Genomic DNA, 16,402 nt, shown 5'->3' with positions numbered 1-16,402 from the left:
TTTAATTCAAAAGGGATTCTCAGTTGATTACTTATTTATAAGAGGGTAGCATAGCCTGCTGCATAACTTACACTACTGTCATTTAAATTCGAAACTTTTGAACTTTGAGAATAATGCGGCCATTTGAACACAACCTCTCTTTCGCTGAATGAGATCGCGGACAGTACAATGGCTATTGGTTTCGCACCACAAATAGTGTCACCAGTGATCTCAAGATATTTTTTCCACATGTTATACTTCGAGTCGTTTTTGCTATCACTTAAAACTCTCATTGCACCTCTATCGATTAATTCAATAGATTGCCAAATGTCTAATTGATGATGTGATAGTTTACTTCGGGATGTGAGCATTTCAATCTCAGTTTCTTCGCCAATAGCTTCGTCTAACTCACTTTCCATGCCACAATAGCCCGTATACCCAAATCGCCTCCCCCAATGACAAAAATCACTGCTTAATATGAACAGAACTGTAGGATCTTTGAGGTACTCTTTCAAGACCCTACCAATCGCATAATCAACATCTGTACTGTTATGAGAAACTAGCAATGGAACAACTTCAACTTCTTCCGGCGGTTTTTTCCTCCATTTTAAAGTCTGAATAAGCATTGGGAATTGCATTTCAAGTGAATGTTCATTTAAATCAGTCTCAGCGTCCATGAAACCGAAAATTTCCTTGTTTGCGCCTCTCAACAAGTCCTCCGTTATCTCTTGATCGACTTTGACCTTGCCAATTGGCGTTTCTATTTCCTTGAACTTTGTCAGTAGCACCTTGTTCTTGAAGTAGACATGATGTGATGGACCAATAATGAAAACTTTCTTCACATCTGAATTAATATCGAGGCAAGCATAAGAATGCGCCATAGTTGGTCCACAATATCTATAGCCTGCATGCGGTGATACCACAATCCTTGCACCTGGAATAGAACCGCTTTTCTTGCCAGTATTATTCAGATAGCTCTGCAACGTAGACGATAGCTCACTTGCATGATTGGAATACCAGGTTCCAGCATGGGTAGCTAGACGTACAGAATCTGCCATGTTTGCCTACCTCGCGTGTGACTTAATTATAACCCAAGGGCTATTTACGGTTAATATCTAGACTGCTCCAGCGAATACCTGGTGATATTTGCACTTTTTATATCTTTTTTCAAGGACCTCTCCCCTTGGGCCCCTTCCTTCCCTTTAAATAAATGCATCGCTTAAAATGACAAAACTACATTTATTATATTATTTCCATGGTGCTACACACTTTCATAGTTGTAAAACTACATACTTGCGTAAAAACATATTTGCAGTTATGAAAATGACTATTCTGAATCAGAGTCTTCTTCAGAATCAGAATCAGATCTGTTATCAAGTTCCTTACTTTCTAATAGTGCTTGCAACTCAGCATCTTCAGTTGCGGTAACAGCCTTTGGTGACATTGTGATATTGCAAACACCGTTATGCTTAGCAATGACCTGGTTAATCTTTTCAATACCTTGCTCTAGTAATTCAATACCCTTTTGTTTATCTAATGATTGGGTCGTGATAACGTATAATGGAGCGGCCACTAGCTTTACCTTAATTTGCATTTGTTCTGTGGAGAGAGATTCTGCAGCTTTCAAAGCCTCTTTGATTGCATCAATACCTTCGTAGCTGAAACAGGAAACTTCGACATCAGCTCTGATCTTGACGGCTTGAGGTGTTAATCTCCTGGAAATGTATAGTTTCAATTCTTCAAAAACTTCCTTCGATGGCGGTTCAATACCTTCCCAAACTGTTTCATCGATTATAGATAACTTGAAAGCTTCGTAAGCATGACCATACTTTCGACTTAATGGCCATGCAATACTTTTGTACAAATCTTCTAATGGAATTTGAAATTTTTCAGCGCAATACCTCATAATTGCATGTACAGTTTTAGATTTTTGATATTTTTCTTCACATTTTATGATATCTTCAGATGAAACACGACGTTTGGATAAATCAATGTAACCCTTTTCTTTATCTACACGAAGAACAACGACAACATCATTCTTACCGACTCTGATCAACTTTTGAATGGACCTTATACGTCTACGAGATAACTCACTCAGCAAAATCATACCCTCAATGTTATCGTATTCCAAAAGTTTGACATATGCTCCCATTTCAGCGATTTGCTGAACATTCACCATAACGATGTCGTCAACTTCTGGATACTTATTCTCATAGAATCTGCAATGTGTAGTGGACATCCTTTTCTATTCTCCTCAAAAACTGATAGGATATACAAAGAAGTGGTCGATATACTACTGATGTACAAGAGAGCCCGATCTAATGTTCAATTGTAATATAATATGTCACAGTTCACTTCTTCTTCATTATGGGAATTGTGAAAATTTTTCCCAAGGGCATTGGCTATTAGTAGGGCGCTTGTTTGATGCGCGCCGGGTAAACATAAAACTTCTATTGCCAGACTACTTATGACGATACTAATGACATATTATCATACTAATGACTGATTATGATATCAGTGATGGTAATGTTGTATTCGCTAGTGAAGCGGAGCTTAGGTAGCTTGCATTTCTAACTGTTTGAGCGGACAGCTTAATGAATCTTTACAGCACGGCGCATACACGTTCCCTTAGAGTTGTTAGATGCTTACAACGAACACCCCATATAGAGCAAGCGTCCGAAGAACGATTTTCGCAGTACTTCTGGGCAAACGCATTGGCAGTTAGGCATGCATGACGAACATATCTCGATAAGTTTGGCTTTCCAATTATCTTGAAGTGCGTACAAGAGAGAAGACCGGGTGTTCCGCTTCTTCGATACATTTTGACTTTGTAATGATCGGCTATCGCTTGATTTTCCTCGCAATCTACGCTTTGAGGTGTGATTACGATACTAATAAATGTGAACTGGCTCTTTATAATGTTGAAATTGAAATCGGGTAAGCCCGATTCATCGTAAAATATGTTAACGAGATCGTTACCCACATGGCTTTTCTTCATCGAGATGCTATCACTATCATTAGGCATCAGAGTTACTGTATGGTAGGCAATTTGCGTGATTTCATCCCTCCAAACTAAAGCATACTCTCCATCAGTTTTCGGAACTAAACCACCTGTGTAAAAAAACTTGGATACTTCATCTAATTTAATAAATTTCCCCATTTGACTGAGAAACCACTGATATTGGTAGGATCCATCAGTGTTGCGAAGAACATCTTCTTCGGTTCTCTGAGAAGGACCTATGTATACAATACCGGCTTTTTGTATGTCTACATCTGGTATTCGATCAAATGCATTAATTGAACGTCTAAAAGAAATGACATCTGGAATCTTAACGAAAGAGTTCTCAAAACTTGCATTTATCTTCCCAATGTATAGCAGTTGAAATAGTACCTGCTCTGGGTCAATAGGCACTTCCTTACTTGATCTCAAAGATTCGCTGTTTTCGTCTTCATCAGGAAAATTAAAAATGTCATATGAAGGTTGGGTGTCAGTAGAAACGGACAGATCGACCTCAAATATTCGATTGCATGATGGTTTTCGTACACTAACAATAGCTTTCTTTAGTGAATCGTGTACCCGAATAGAAATCAATCCGTCGTCATGAATCCATCTAGTCATTTTGGATGATTCTTCAAGAGCGGAATCACTTAATTCACCATGAATGATATTGTCGCTACCTTGAGGGCCAAAACGGGACCTGCTGAAAAAGTCCATGTAAGCTGTGGCGTCATTTTTTAGGGATTTGATTGCTCTTAGACTTTGTAGATTCTTTATTATGAATGGCATTAGCTCTAGCTTGCAACTTTCATTCACTTGTAAAAACCAGCTGGATAGTGCTCGAAACGACTGATTCTGGAAAAATTCCGCCAGCGATTCTTTGATCAGAAATGACTCAGTGGAGGGAGACATATCAATTTCGTATTCCAAACGCTGATATGGAGCTGACTTTTCCACCTCATAATCTTCTGCTTCTCTTTTTTGTTTTGATCTTATTTTGAGATCCACTGAATTTTCAATAAGCTTGAATATAATTGCGAATACTCGTTTGATTTCTTCAATAGTCAGGTTCGAAATCAATTTTCGAGACTCACATAATGCAAGAAAAAACTCAAGGATTGAAGCTGTTGCATATAAACTTGTAATCCTTTTTTGGATATGTTGCAAAATGGGAGTTAAATATCTTTGTATCGACTGCGGAATTTCGAAACAGCTAATTGTCAAAATATGTAAGATTGGAATCAAAGTTTTCTCCCAGGATGTGAGACCACCAACCAGGGCATTGACCAATTCATCTGCAAAACTCTTGGACTGAAATGAATGATATGCAAGTACCGCAGACAAGTTGCGTACATAAGCTGAATGAAGATCAGAGATACTGATAATGTCACCCAGGGGGACGATGGAAGGGATGGAATTGGTTAAATGATTACAAATCACCCTTTTAAATCTATCTATCAAAGAGTGATGGCATTTGAAAAGAGTAATATCGGACAGTTGTCCACACAAGTGTGTTAACAAGTAGGAGTAAATTTCCAGATCTCTTGGAATTTCTATCGTATCTATGGCGGCCGAAAGCCAGGCACCAATATCAACACATTGAGTTGATTTTTCGTTGATATCATCAAACATAACATGTATATTGTGCTTTTCTAGCAAATTGTCATCGATAATTTTTGTCGACTCGGGAAAGGTCCATTTAAACCTTTGTTGAGGTTCTTTTAGTAAGTTCTTGTTCCTACCAAAAGCAGAGCTAATTCCAATTGCATCTGATGGGTTTTTGAAGTATAAGTATCCAGATATGTCGCGTCTTATTCTAATCATTGCTCGAGCAATATCAAGTAATGTATCTGCATGGGCGCAGCCTGCTGCACGTCCATAGACTTTGATGAGTGTCTGGTACAAGAAAATGCACTTGAAACCACTATCATCAGTGGCACTCCATATAAAAGATCTGATAAGACCATGAATCAAAATCTCTAATCTCCTCGCGAGACGCTCAGATGTTTGCCATCCCCTGGCGAAAGTTCCAATAGCACCCACAATACTCTTTCTGCGTCTTAGTGTACCAAGTGTGTCATAAATATCAGGGTAAATGTAATCTTGAATGAAATCTTTCACTTGATCTGCATCAAGCTCTTGAATGAGTGCATATATCAGTTCCTCAAACAAAGTTGCCTCTTCGCTATTTAATTCTAAAGATTCATTTTTGGCGTAAAGCATTGTTAGTAAACTATCCTTATTAACGTCTGGAGAAAGAAAACTGGTTTTTGCATCTCTCGCAAGATTTATAAATAGCTTCCATACACGTAAGCGAACTTCCATCATTGTGCTTGGAACCATTATATTAATAACCAACAGACGAAGTGTCTCCAACTCAAAAATTATTCCCGATTCCGCCTCAAGAGCACAAACAATAATTCCTGGATCTGCAGATAAACCTTCTGCAAACGTGAACTGTAATAAGTTGTTTATTCCTATTGAAGAACTGATACCATGATTCTTGAAAATTTTATTTATTATTTTATGACCAAAAAGCCTCCCTAATGATGAATTTCTCCTTAGGGTCAGTCTTATTAGTTGCCATAAGCCGAGAGCATTCTTTGTGGTAGATAGAAAGAATTCATCGTCCACGAAACTTTCCATATTTTTACTATTGACATTCAAAATCTCAAGTATTAGCTTCAAAAGGATACTATCCTTTTTTTGCTGGTAAAGTTTATTTGCAACCATGATTATCTCATGTCGACTCTCATTGGTGTCGTTATCAATCAGATTAGATCGCAGCTTTGAAAGAAGCATAATCACATATGAATCGAAAATTTTATTGGTTTCCTTTGGTTTGATAGCATTCAAAGAAAACAGTTGTTCTAAAAAAGATACTCTTTTGGAAGTTTTCGAAATCTCTTTTAAGAGCAATTCCATATCATAAAGAACCATTTCTTCTTTCCTTTCATTCAAAATCCCTGACATGTAGATGACACTAGCCGCTATTTCTTGAAGAAGTTCTGCTGAAACATGCTGCTTGTGGTTTCTCATTAACCATGTAAAGAAATCTATTACTCCGCAAAAAAATTTGTTTCCGATATCCTCTCCCATTTGTAACATATAATTATCCAATCTTGCAACACCAAGAAGAGCGCCCTCTTTAACAGGTTTTATTAGTTTCTGTATAAGGCTCATCAGTTGTAAAAGGGCTTCAGGGTAAATGTTATCTAAATTCTTTTGACTGGTGAGAGGAACTATCTCATCAATGATAGCGGTAAGTACTGAGATGTCATCTGTTTTCAGCAGAGGACTGGCATCCCTGACAATTGCATTGAGACATGATAACAAGAGCGCAACTTCACTGTTGAGCTCGAAAACCTCGTTCTTTTCCATCAACTCGATCATATGGTTTACAACCAGAGGGAAAAAAACGACCTTTAGTGAATCTTCTTCGCATCGTACTATGCATTCATATAATAGCTCGAGAGCTGCTCTTCTTATATGCTGTGGAACTGTGCTGTCTATCAGATCATGTGCAGAATACCATACAGCGGGTACAGATTTTTGGTCTAAGCCGTCCAGTAGTTGTCTTACCTCAACCGCAGCTTGACCTCTCTCTTGATAGCTACTATTGAAATCACCTAATCTTTTGAGAAGCAGTAATAAATATGTCTTGCCGACCTTTTGTGTACTCTCAGTTCCTTTTTGTTGAGTAGTTGAAGGTTTCTTGTTGTCAAGTGAACGTTTCAACGCATTAGAGATACCTCGTAGAAGATCAATACTATTGGCATTTCTCTGCCTACTATATGATGGACCCGGCATGGATATTGGAACGATCAGGGCGTGCGTTCTTTGGGCCGTAGTGAATCAAGATTACATTAATTATTCTGAATTTGATCGTCGCGCCTGGGGAGACATTAAAATGAAAATCGCAAATCGCCTTATATCATAGATACTTACAGGATACACTTCGAAGAGATTATCAGGGGAACACCTTGCCATTCTAGAGGATAACAAGTTTTTCATTTCTATAATGTAGAAAAGACGTCCTCGAACTCATAGTCAAATAATTGAGCAAATACCTCTAAGGCTCTTAAAGACCACTGACTGATTATTATGGAGTTTTGAGGGTAAAACAGCTATTATTCACGGTGCACATCACGCTGATCTCACGATCATATACAATTAAATATTGGTAATGATTTATATGATAACGTCGAATTTTCAGCTAGACCTAAACTAAATCGCCATTTTAAAATGTAAATGTATGGAAGTTAGATTATGAAGATCAATCGTGTTTGCTCGAACTACTTTATTATCAAGATATGGCGAATTCCTCATCAGGTACAAATCATGTCGATTTGCATCATTGCTCTATCTCAGTCCTGTTCCTTCTCTAGAGAACCCGCGATATGGGTACTTTTCTGAATAGCTTCTACATGTTCGACTTTATTACTTTCCCAGCTTCCTATAATTAACAGTTAGTTTTAATGCTTTGCCCATCGTATTCAACTGCGTTTCTTTCCATGCCTCGTAAACACCTTTTTAACTGGAAGCAACAGTCAATGCTCTTTGCTATCTGCATCAAAAAACTTTTCAGTTACAGTCTACTCATATTCTGCAGTGATTAAATGAAATAGCATATGGAATCATTCAATTAACGTATAAACGGCGATTTGGGTAGCGAATCCAATCATTTAAGTTGTTAATAATTGACCGGAGATTTGGCTTTTGCAGAATTAAGGCCTTACGATAATCACTTATAACTCATCGATGGCCTCTTTGAAATATCATAGTGTCTCAGAAGAATTTACTTGAAGACTCTAGTTGCCATTTTCCTTACAAGTAAAGAGAACGTATGAATGATGAGGTTGTGTGCAGGCTAGAAAATGCCATTGAACCTTAGCACCCTCCATAATTTGGCAAAGAAGTTGTTTTTAGCGAATGCTTCCTCCTCCAATGAGAGCTTCTCTTGGTGCAATTGGATGTCAATCGTTCTTTTATCTGCCTACAAGTCCACATCCTTGTGATCAATTAAAACTTCCGATTCCTTGTGTACAATTTGTGACCCACAGAGCATACAGCTAAAGTTGGAAGTGACAAATCATCTTCAAGAAATGTTCAAACATCTGCTCTTAGACCGCTCAGCGGAAATAAAGATGTCCAGAATGAGGCAACTGGCACCAGGAATAATACAACTAGACCGTATCATGAATCAATTACTTCTTATTGAGATAGATATGGCATTTCATCCAGTAACTTGTTTTGAGCTTCCATTGCACCACGAAGACGGATATGTGAAAGGTTGATGCTCGTTCAACAATAAGTTATTGCAAGCCCTGATAGGGCGCTAAGCCAAATAAAAACCTTTGCCTGCGTATCGCCTACTCGAATGAAGGCAGTAATCCGACAAACAATATCAAAAAAAACGCATTTTATTGGCCCTCCCTTTTTGTCGGCACTGCTCAGAATTTTGGGTGAATGGTTCAAATGAGCTATGGAAACAATACAACTAGAACAAGCATATACGGAACTGTTAGCATTGATAGCATTGCCATTAAAATGATAGCGTTCATCAAAGAAGCAAGACTGCGAATTCTACCATTCTCGATTGGTATAAATGATGGTGAGGCTGCTGCATCCACGGATCTAGACTGATTTAATAGCCTAGGCTCATTGAATGGAACTAAGCAGCCTATACGAATCAAGCTCACGACGTTTGATAAAGTAATAAACCAAAAAGTTCTCTATGCGGCTTTTGAGATAATAGCACTAGACTTTTTACTTTCAGATGCTGAAACTGCCACTGACTCTGCACCTAAATAACTGAGTGCGGTTGTGACAAACACAGGACACATACATTTGAATTGCGACCCTGTTGTGTCTCCATTAAAGGCATTAGAACCCTCTAATACCTACCACCGATATATCCATTCTACAGCCCACCACCACAAATCAACACAATACCCAGTATAGAGAATCCCAAAATCGCCAAAATCTTGATCATTGACAAAACAACCTCTGTCTCACCATATGATTTGACGTCAAACATGTTTACCACAGCAATGGCTACAAAGATAATAGCAACCCACGCATCTGTATTTATACGAACATTCCGATATTTAATAGTGATGGACGCTACGACTAACTCCAAGGATAGTGATACAATCCATTCAGCTAAAAAATAAAAATTAATCGCAAATCCAAGTGGTGGTTTCCCAAAATTTTTACTGTACACTATAAACCCGTCAGCCACAAGATAAGCAGATGCTAGTTCACCCAATGCATTCATAACGGTGAATAAATATGTACTCATCACTACCCATGCGATTACGAAACTTACTGGGCCACCCGTATTCAAGGCTCTTCCGCAATTTATGAACAAACGGGTCCATATAGCACTCTAAACTGCAAGAGTTGATAGATGACGGACTAAAAGACTGTCATTCAGTTTTATATTATTGATAACCTCTTCCCAACTTTGACTTCAGGAAGCTTCATATTCCTCAGAACTCACGTTTTTTTTAAGGCATGCTACGTCGTCTTCCGATGATGACTTAGCCGTATCCGATCTAGAATCAGCTGACATTAATTAAGAGATTCAATAGAGTTTGGTTAATTTCTCGCTAGAGTCATACAATAAAATTATGGACTCCATGGTCAATATATATACAAATGCCAAATTTTTGGGCCTTGTCTGGATCTCATTGGGCTTATAATAGCTGTGGGACCTTTTAGAGTGAACTCACCTATTTGTTGTTTTCTTCTTTCTGATGTGCCACATTCATAATGCTTTTTTTTTTCTTGGCCGAAATCGCCATAGAAATGCATCCGCCATATTATTTTTTGTTTAGCGCCATGACTTATTTCGAAAAAGAACAAAAATCAATTTAAATTAACAGAAAAGAAGCATGCCGATTGAAGATCGTCTTCGAATATTCACCCTAAACGTCTTTTCTTCCCGTAGAGAGTCTCAACCCGGCTCTAAAACCACTCTTGAATCTTATTGCCGTTGGGTTAAATTATATTTATAAATATTTTTTGTATTAAATATTTTGTTGATAAATTTATTAGTATCTTCAAAAGTATTATGTAATTTATTACACATAAAAGTATTCTTCATATATAATATGTGTTGGTATCTGTAGCACGATTGCATGGTGGTGAACCTTTATCTTAGCTGTCACGTGACATAGTAATCAGTTTATTAGTTGCCGCAAGTGGTTTTCATATGCCAGAAAGGAGTGTGGAAAAGTCTACATATTCGAACCCTCCTGTTTCGAACATATGTCTCCGATAGAGACCAATTGTGTGCTTGATGACGAGCTCACTTTTTTGTTTTGTTCTTCATTTGTCGTTTTAAGTTTTAATACTGTGTAAGACACATGAGATTTGAACAGGAACATGCCAAAAAACAGAAAAATATAAAGAAACCTCCAGCAAGCATGCCCACCCACACTTTGCTCATCTAGAAGAGTACGACATGTTCCTTACCGACTGAACTGTTCTCCTATGTGAATCGCAAGAGAGAATTAGAGAACTAAGCACCTGTGGGCAAGCATTTGTGTATGATGCACGCAAGTGTTATAAAGTGGTCAAGTAGCAGGGACATTTAGGTTACTCGCCTGAAAGAGTGGGATAAGGTGTTCTAGAGACAAAAACGTTTAGAATCCGAGGCTGGGAGAGCACGCAGAGCACGCAGAGCACGCAGATTGCGCCGATCGGTCGTTATAATAATATAAAATCGGTTTTTGAAATGGGCAATTTAGTAAAGTCAAGAAGCTCCACGTGAAAAAACCAGATGTTGAAAACCTAAATTGGCTTACCACGCGCTTGTATTTACATGCTAGTACTTGTTTTGAATTAAGAAAACTAATCAATAGTATGGGGTGGTGGCTCAATGGTAGAGCTTTCGACTCCAGTTAGATCCTGGGACATCCACGGAATTGCAATCGAATGGTTGCAGGTTCAATTCCTGTCCACCTCATATTTATTTTTCGTCTCATGTTTTTTTTTCGTTTCATGTTTTTTTTTTTTTCGGTTTGAGGATATGAAAAATCGAAAACTTTTCGAGTTGCCACGCAGCCAATAATTTTGGTGAAGTACGCGAAAATTTCGCGTGGCTTGGCATACTTATTTTTAAATTTCTAAAATTACCAGCACCAAGTAGTAAAACATGCCAGTGAGTGTGCAGCCTAGTGGACAAATTTATGGTGATCGGCAATGAAAATGCTTGGAAAACTGCGAAAAGTTTCGGAAAAGTCACTTAGAATAGAATTGCATTCTCTTGCTGTTTTCGGAAAATGGTTTTAAATGATACGCAGGGTAAAGTGATATATCGATGTATATATAAGAAGCGGTTTATTAGGCCAATTGGATCGTGGTATATTCTAATAACAGGCCGTAGAACATAAAACGTCAAAATGGTTCAAAAAAGAGGGCTTCTATCGCTCATTGGTTTAGTTTCACAAATAGTTTATGCAGACGACAGCAGCAGTACTGTGCAGGCTGTGGAATCTGCTACCGCCGCTGCTTGCAATCCTGTGAAAACCAGTGGTTGTGCAGCAGATAAGGCACTAGCAGGAAGCTTCTCCGAAGATTTTACATCTGAATCTAAGTATTTCTTCAGCGATGGTAATCCTGGCAACATTTCGTACAGTTCTGACGGCGTAGCGCTCACGCTCGGGAAGAGATTTGAGAATCCAGGTTTGACATCCAACTTTTACATCATGTTTGGTAAGGTTGAAGTTGAGATGAAGGCGGCTCCTGGTCAAGGTGTCATCTCTTCCTTTTTCTTGCAGAGTGATGATTTGGATGAAATTGATTTAGAATGGGTGGGTAGCGACAATACACAATGGCAATCGAACTACTTCTCTAAGGGTGATACAACAACCTATGATAGGGGTGCGTTCCATGGCGTTGATGCTCCAGTCGATAAATATCATAACTATACTTTAGATTGGGCAATGGACCAAACCACCTGGTCCTTGGATGGTCAAGTGGCGAGGACGCTTTCCAACACTTCTAGCGAGGGATATCCTCAATCTCCTATGCAAATCAAGTTCGGTATCTGGGCCGGTGGTGACCCAAGCAATGCGCCTGGTACTATTGAATGGGCTGGTGGTGAAACTGATTACTCCAAGGCTCCATTTACCATGAACATAAGGAGGCTCGTTGTCACGGACTACTCCACTGGTACTCAATACAGCTACAGCGATCAAACTGGCTCTTGGGAATCTATTGAAGCAGAAAATGGTTCTGTCTACGGTAGATACAACGAAGCTCAATCTGAATATTCTGAATTAACTGGGGGAGGACAAATAGCCTCTAGTGCAAGTGTAAGTCCGACGTCTACATCATCGAGTTCATCAGTTTCAAGTTCCAGTGTCTCTTCCAGTGCATCTGTTTCGAGTTCCAGTGTTTCTTCCAGTTCATCTGTTTCGAGTTCCAGTGTCTCTTCCAGTTCGTCTGTTTCGAGTTCTAGTGTCTCTTCCAGTTCGTCTGTTTCGAGTTCTAGTGTCTCTTCCAGTTCATCTGTTTCGAGTTCCAGCTCATCTTCCAGCACTATCGCTTCTTCCAGCACATCTGGTTCTAGCTCATCTGAAGTTAGCTCATCCTCAAGCATCAGTGTAAGTGATGCAAGTTCCATTCAGTCCGCCCCAACTACCCCAAGCGCTGCTAGGAGCACTGCAGTTCCAAACAGCATCCCAGAAAGCCAATCCGTTTCTGTCGTATCATCGGGTACAGCAACAGACGCAGCTGCAGCTGTCACTTCCTCCATTATGAGCATCCAAACTAGCACAACTGAGCAACAATCATCTATTGCAAGCCTTGTTCCAAGCCTAAACGGGGGCTATAATTTTGTATCTTCGCAGAACTGGTACAAATTCCTTCCTGTAATGGGTCTAATTTTTGCATTTTAATTAAGTTACAATTGACGTGTACCGTCAGAAATATATATTAGTAGATAGCAAGGTAAAAAAATACAATAGCATGCATTTTAGAAGGACGTTATCGTAAATATCGTTAAAAAATGTAGTTGGCATCAATGAGTTAATTAAATAGTGAGAAAAAAGAGATTCTAGAAACAAAAATAAAGCCCTGTAGGGGGCTCGAACCCCTAACCTTGTGATTAAGAGTCACACGCGCTACCGATTGCGCCAACAAGGCTATTTAAACTATGTGAAGAGACGATGTTTTGTAATATTGTACGTATATTATCGGTGGTGTGCCTGATCCTTAGTCTTATTTTTTTCGTTTTTTTCGTTCGACAGGTAAATAAGTCAGTTTGGGTTTATGTTGAAATATAGATCGATATTGTGCGAGAAATAAGATATATTAAAGAGATGACTTAACAGAACCAGAAACAAGACAATTAGTGACAATACGACAAAATGAATGAAGGCAGATGAAGCCCTAACAGAATATCAATCCAGACTGGAAAGACATCTGATAATGATCTGTTGAAATATAAATCGAGATTGTAAGATATATTAAAGAGATGACTTATAAGAATCAGAAAGAGACAATTGGTCTGTAAAACAAAATAAACGAAGTCAGATGAAACCCTAACAGAATGTCAATCGATACTGGAAAGATATCGGATGACAGTCTATCACGAGACGTTTACAACTCAGGAGTCTGACTACGAAGGAGTGTATGGCATGGAACATGCAATAACAGTTGTACTGTGGATTCTATGGGACTAGAAATGGTGTGATGACGATGAAAATTCTTCCCTCGTCGTCCTCTCTTATGGTTCAATAGGCGCGAAGTATTAGGTATAAATACTGACGTATTTTCCAGATATTAATCCAAGTTCAATTAGTTTTATCTCAGTTCATGATATAGGAAATCAAGGAATTATATATCTCTATAATTGAATATCATAGTATCATCATCAATGTCAAACCAAGTTACTATCGACAACGCCGAAGAAAACATTCTTTCTAAATATATAGCTATGTGATCGGAACGAACTGATAGTGACTGCTGAATAATCCGTAGATCTTGATCTTGACTATGCGGTACTATCATGTTTGTTACACAAATTCTGTGAATTTATGTCATCTTTCAAATGCTTATCCCGGACGCTACAAGGGTCTGGTAATGCATTTCAAGGATTATATATTAACTCCAAGGCACTTGCTGGCCAGTCATCGTAGACTTCATATGGAGTTTCCAATTGTATGAGAAATATTCATACATATTGAAAAATTCTGTCGTTGGGTAATCGTTTCATTCAAACGCCCTTACTCGACTTATTGCTCGCCTATCTCGTTATAGGAATCGAGCGTGCCACTGTTTTGGCAGTTGTGTTGAGGCTTATTGCCTTCGAAAACAGTCATCCAAAAGCTCTTTGGCTGGATGATGTGACTTAAATAGATGGCCTCTTTGCGAATCTATTGAAATGCGATTTCAGCGGCGTACATCCCTGTGTACCTCCCCATTCTTGGGAGTTGACTGTGTCTCGGTAGCTCTTCTACCTTTCAGTTCATAACCGCTCGCATGAATGCGGGTCATCTTGCGTCCCAGTGAAAACTATCACTTTTTAGTTAACTCATGATTTAAGAGCACTAATACGACGAATCCGTGCATATATGATCTCTTCATAGAGAATGCCACGGCATTCGAAGGGAGGGTGGGTTATTCGACCTTCAGCGATTAACTCAACTTGCTAATTTATCTAGTCCAATCATACCAGGTGCGAGACGTATACAAATGATCCTCCTCTTCTCTATTCTTTGAGAAGGGAACGTTAGCGCCGTTACCATATTTGGTGAGTAATGCTGGTATATTGCGACTGACAAAAGCATCAAAACATTGAGAGGGTAGTATACAACCTCTTACGCTAAATTCGCGACTTAATGTTTATATATTAACTGCGTCTACGAACTCCCTCGCCCTTCTATGTAACGTAACAAAAAATCGTTAACGACATATAAAGTCTGCTTTATATACTTCAAAAATGCTCTACATCGAATCGTAACAGCACGCATTAACGTCCGAAAAACTTTTCACCTTTCGTTGTACGAGGCGGTAGTGCTTGCAGCATGGGACTACGAAGAAGTCTACGGCATGGAATAAGAAATAGCATTTGTACAATGGATTCTATGAGATTAAAAACGGGTGTGATGACAGCACAAACTGCGATCAGGTAAGCGTAAAAGTACTTCATTCATATATCGATTATGGTTCAATAGGTACAGAATGTTAGGTATAAACACGGGCGTCTTTTCCAGACACCCAAATGTTGCAATATATATCGATTTTGTAAAATATATGAAAGAAATGACTTATAAGAATCAGAAACAAGACAATTGGCAAGACAATTGGTCTGCAAAACAAAATAAACGAAGCCAGATGAAGCCCTAACAGAATATCAATCGATCCTGGAAAGAAATCGGATGATGATTTATCGCGAGACGTTTATTTTGTTTTACAGACCAATTGTCGTGTTTCCGATTCTTATAAGTCATTACTTTCATATATTTTACAATATCGATCTATATTTCAACAACAACTCCCTTTCCAAGTATCAGTCCGCTCCTTCAACAGTATGTCAATCCTTTCGGGTAGTACCGTTCGTCAGAAACGTTCAACAGTAGCACATGACAGCGCTGATAATATAGAGTTAAGGGAATTCATATACCCTTTAGACTAATACAATATCCGATGTAGTGTAACGGCTATCACACCTCGCTTTCACCGTGGAGACCGGGGTTCGACTCCCCGCATCGGAGTATTATATCTTTTTTACAGTTTGGACAATGGTTATATTTGGAAGGTTTACTGCCTGCCACCTTTACCTCTTCGGAACGGATACGTTTGAACTGGAAATTTGCCCTAATTGAGAATTTAGTTCTACCCACGCAGATCTCAGGCGTGTCTCTTTTTAGCGCAGCCTGGGTAACCTCGTTCATACGATGTAAATCAGGTTCACCAATTTCATGCACTCGATACTCCGTCATCAGCGCTGGTATATTCACCTTTACCCTTTGTTTTATATAAAAAAGGCAACTTATGACTCTTGTGGTCCTCGTTATAGTTTGTTATAGAACGTCAACAATAAGGCATATATTGGGTGCATATTATAGTTAAGTTGTGCTAAAATTTCGTCTCACATTCATAATCGGTATCCTATACATAATTGGACAGATCCTATACCTTCTCAAGTTGTATTTCGAGTGCGTTTTGTTTAATATTCGTAATTATTCATGATTGTTAGTCAGATATGGATAATATGCTCTCGGCAATGGTAAAAGCCGCTTTACACTTTCTGTACCGGCTCATCGACTTTTGAAAGATAACAAAATGGATCATCCGACCTGTTCAAACTGAGAGTGATATGACATCCCAGGATGCGGGTTTCATCCAGAAGGAACCAAATCTTGCTTAATTATTCTTTGAGTCGCAAACAATTTACTGTCTCTCGAT

The 16,402-nt window shown here is 38.7% G+C and overlaps 4 protein-coding genes and 3 non-coding genes across 7 annotated transcripts; 3 read left to right on the top strand and 4 right to left on the bottom strand.

Annotated features, from left to right (window-relative positions):
- Nucleotides 1-35: 35 nt before the first annotated feature.
- Nucleotides 36-1,037, bottom strand: MHO1 (Mho1p; the record flags this gene model as incomplete). The annotated part of the gene is made up of 1 exon (XM_037286829.1): nt 36-1,037. One exon carries the CDS (start codon nt 1,035-1,037, stop codon nt 36-38), a length of 1,002 nt encoding a protein of 333 aa, XP_037142724.1.
- A 269-nt stretch (nt 1,038-1,306) lies between these two features.
- Nucleotides 1,307-2,218, bottom strand: SUI2 (translation initiation factor eIF2 subunit alpha; the record flags this gene model as incomplete). Its single annotated transcript, XM_037286828.1, has 1 exon — nt 1,307-2,218. The coding sequence occupies one exon, from the start codon at nt 2,216-2,218 to the stop codon at nt 1,307-1,309; it is 912 nt and encodes a 303-aa protein (XP_037142723.1).
- A 363-nt stretch (nt 2,219-2,581) lies between these two features.
- On the bottom strand, nt 2,582-6,787 carry HG535_0B00320 (uncharacterized protein; the record flags this gene model as incomplete). Its single annotated transcript, XM_037286827.1, has 1 exon — nt 2,582-6,787. One exon carries the CDS (start codon nt 6,785-6,787, stop codon nt 2,582-2,584), a length of 4,206 nt encoding a protein of 1,401 aa, XP_037142722.1.
- A 4,064-nt stretch (nt 6,788-10,851) lies between these two features.
- Nucleotides 10,852-10,952, top strand: HG535_0Btrna1W. The gene is made up of 2 exons: nt 10,852-10,888; nt 10,916-10,952. It is a non-coding gene; the product is annotated as a tRNA-Trp (tRNA).
- A 436-nt stretch (nt 10,953-11,388) lies between these two features.
- Nucleotides 11,389-12,888, top strand: CRH1 (transglycosylase; the record flags this gene model as incomplete). The annotated part of the gene is made up of 1 exon (XM_037286826.1): nt 11,389-12,888. The coding sequence occupies one exon, from the start codon at nt 11,389-11,391 to the stop codon at nt 12,886-12,888; it is 1,500 nt and encodes a 499-aa protein (XP_037142721.1).
- A 174-nt stretch (nt 12,889-13,062) lies between these two features.
- HG535_0Btrna4K lies at nt 13,063-13,135 on the bottom strand. Its single transcript has one exon. It is a non-coding gene; the product is annotated as a tRNA-Lys (tRNA).
- A 2,501-nt stretch (nt 13,136-15,636) lies between these two features.
- Nucleotides 15,637-15,708, top strand: HG535_0Btrna3E. Its single transcript has one exon. It is a non-coding gene; the product is annotated as a tRNA-Glu (tRNA).
- Nucleotides 15,709-16,402: the final 694 nt, after the last annotated feature.

The sequence above is a fragment of the Zygotorulaspora mrakii genome, chromosome 2 (assembly GCF_013402915.1).
Source record: "Zygotorulaspora mrakii chromosome 2, complete sequence".
NCBI classification, from domain to species: Eukaryota; Fungi; Ascomycota; class Saccharomycetes; order Saccharomycetales; family Saccharomycetaceae; genus Zygotorulaspora; species Zygotorulaspora mrakii.
The sequence above is the reverse complement of the archived record's forward strand: the minus strand, read 5'-3'. Positions and strand labels throughout refer to the sequence as shown.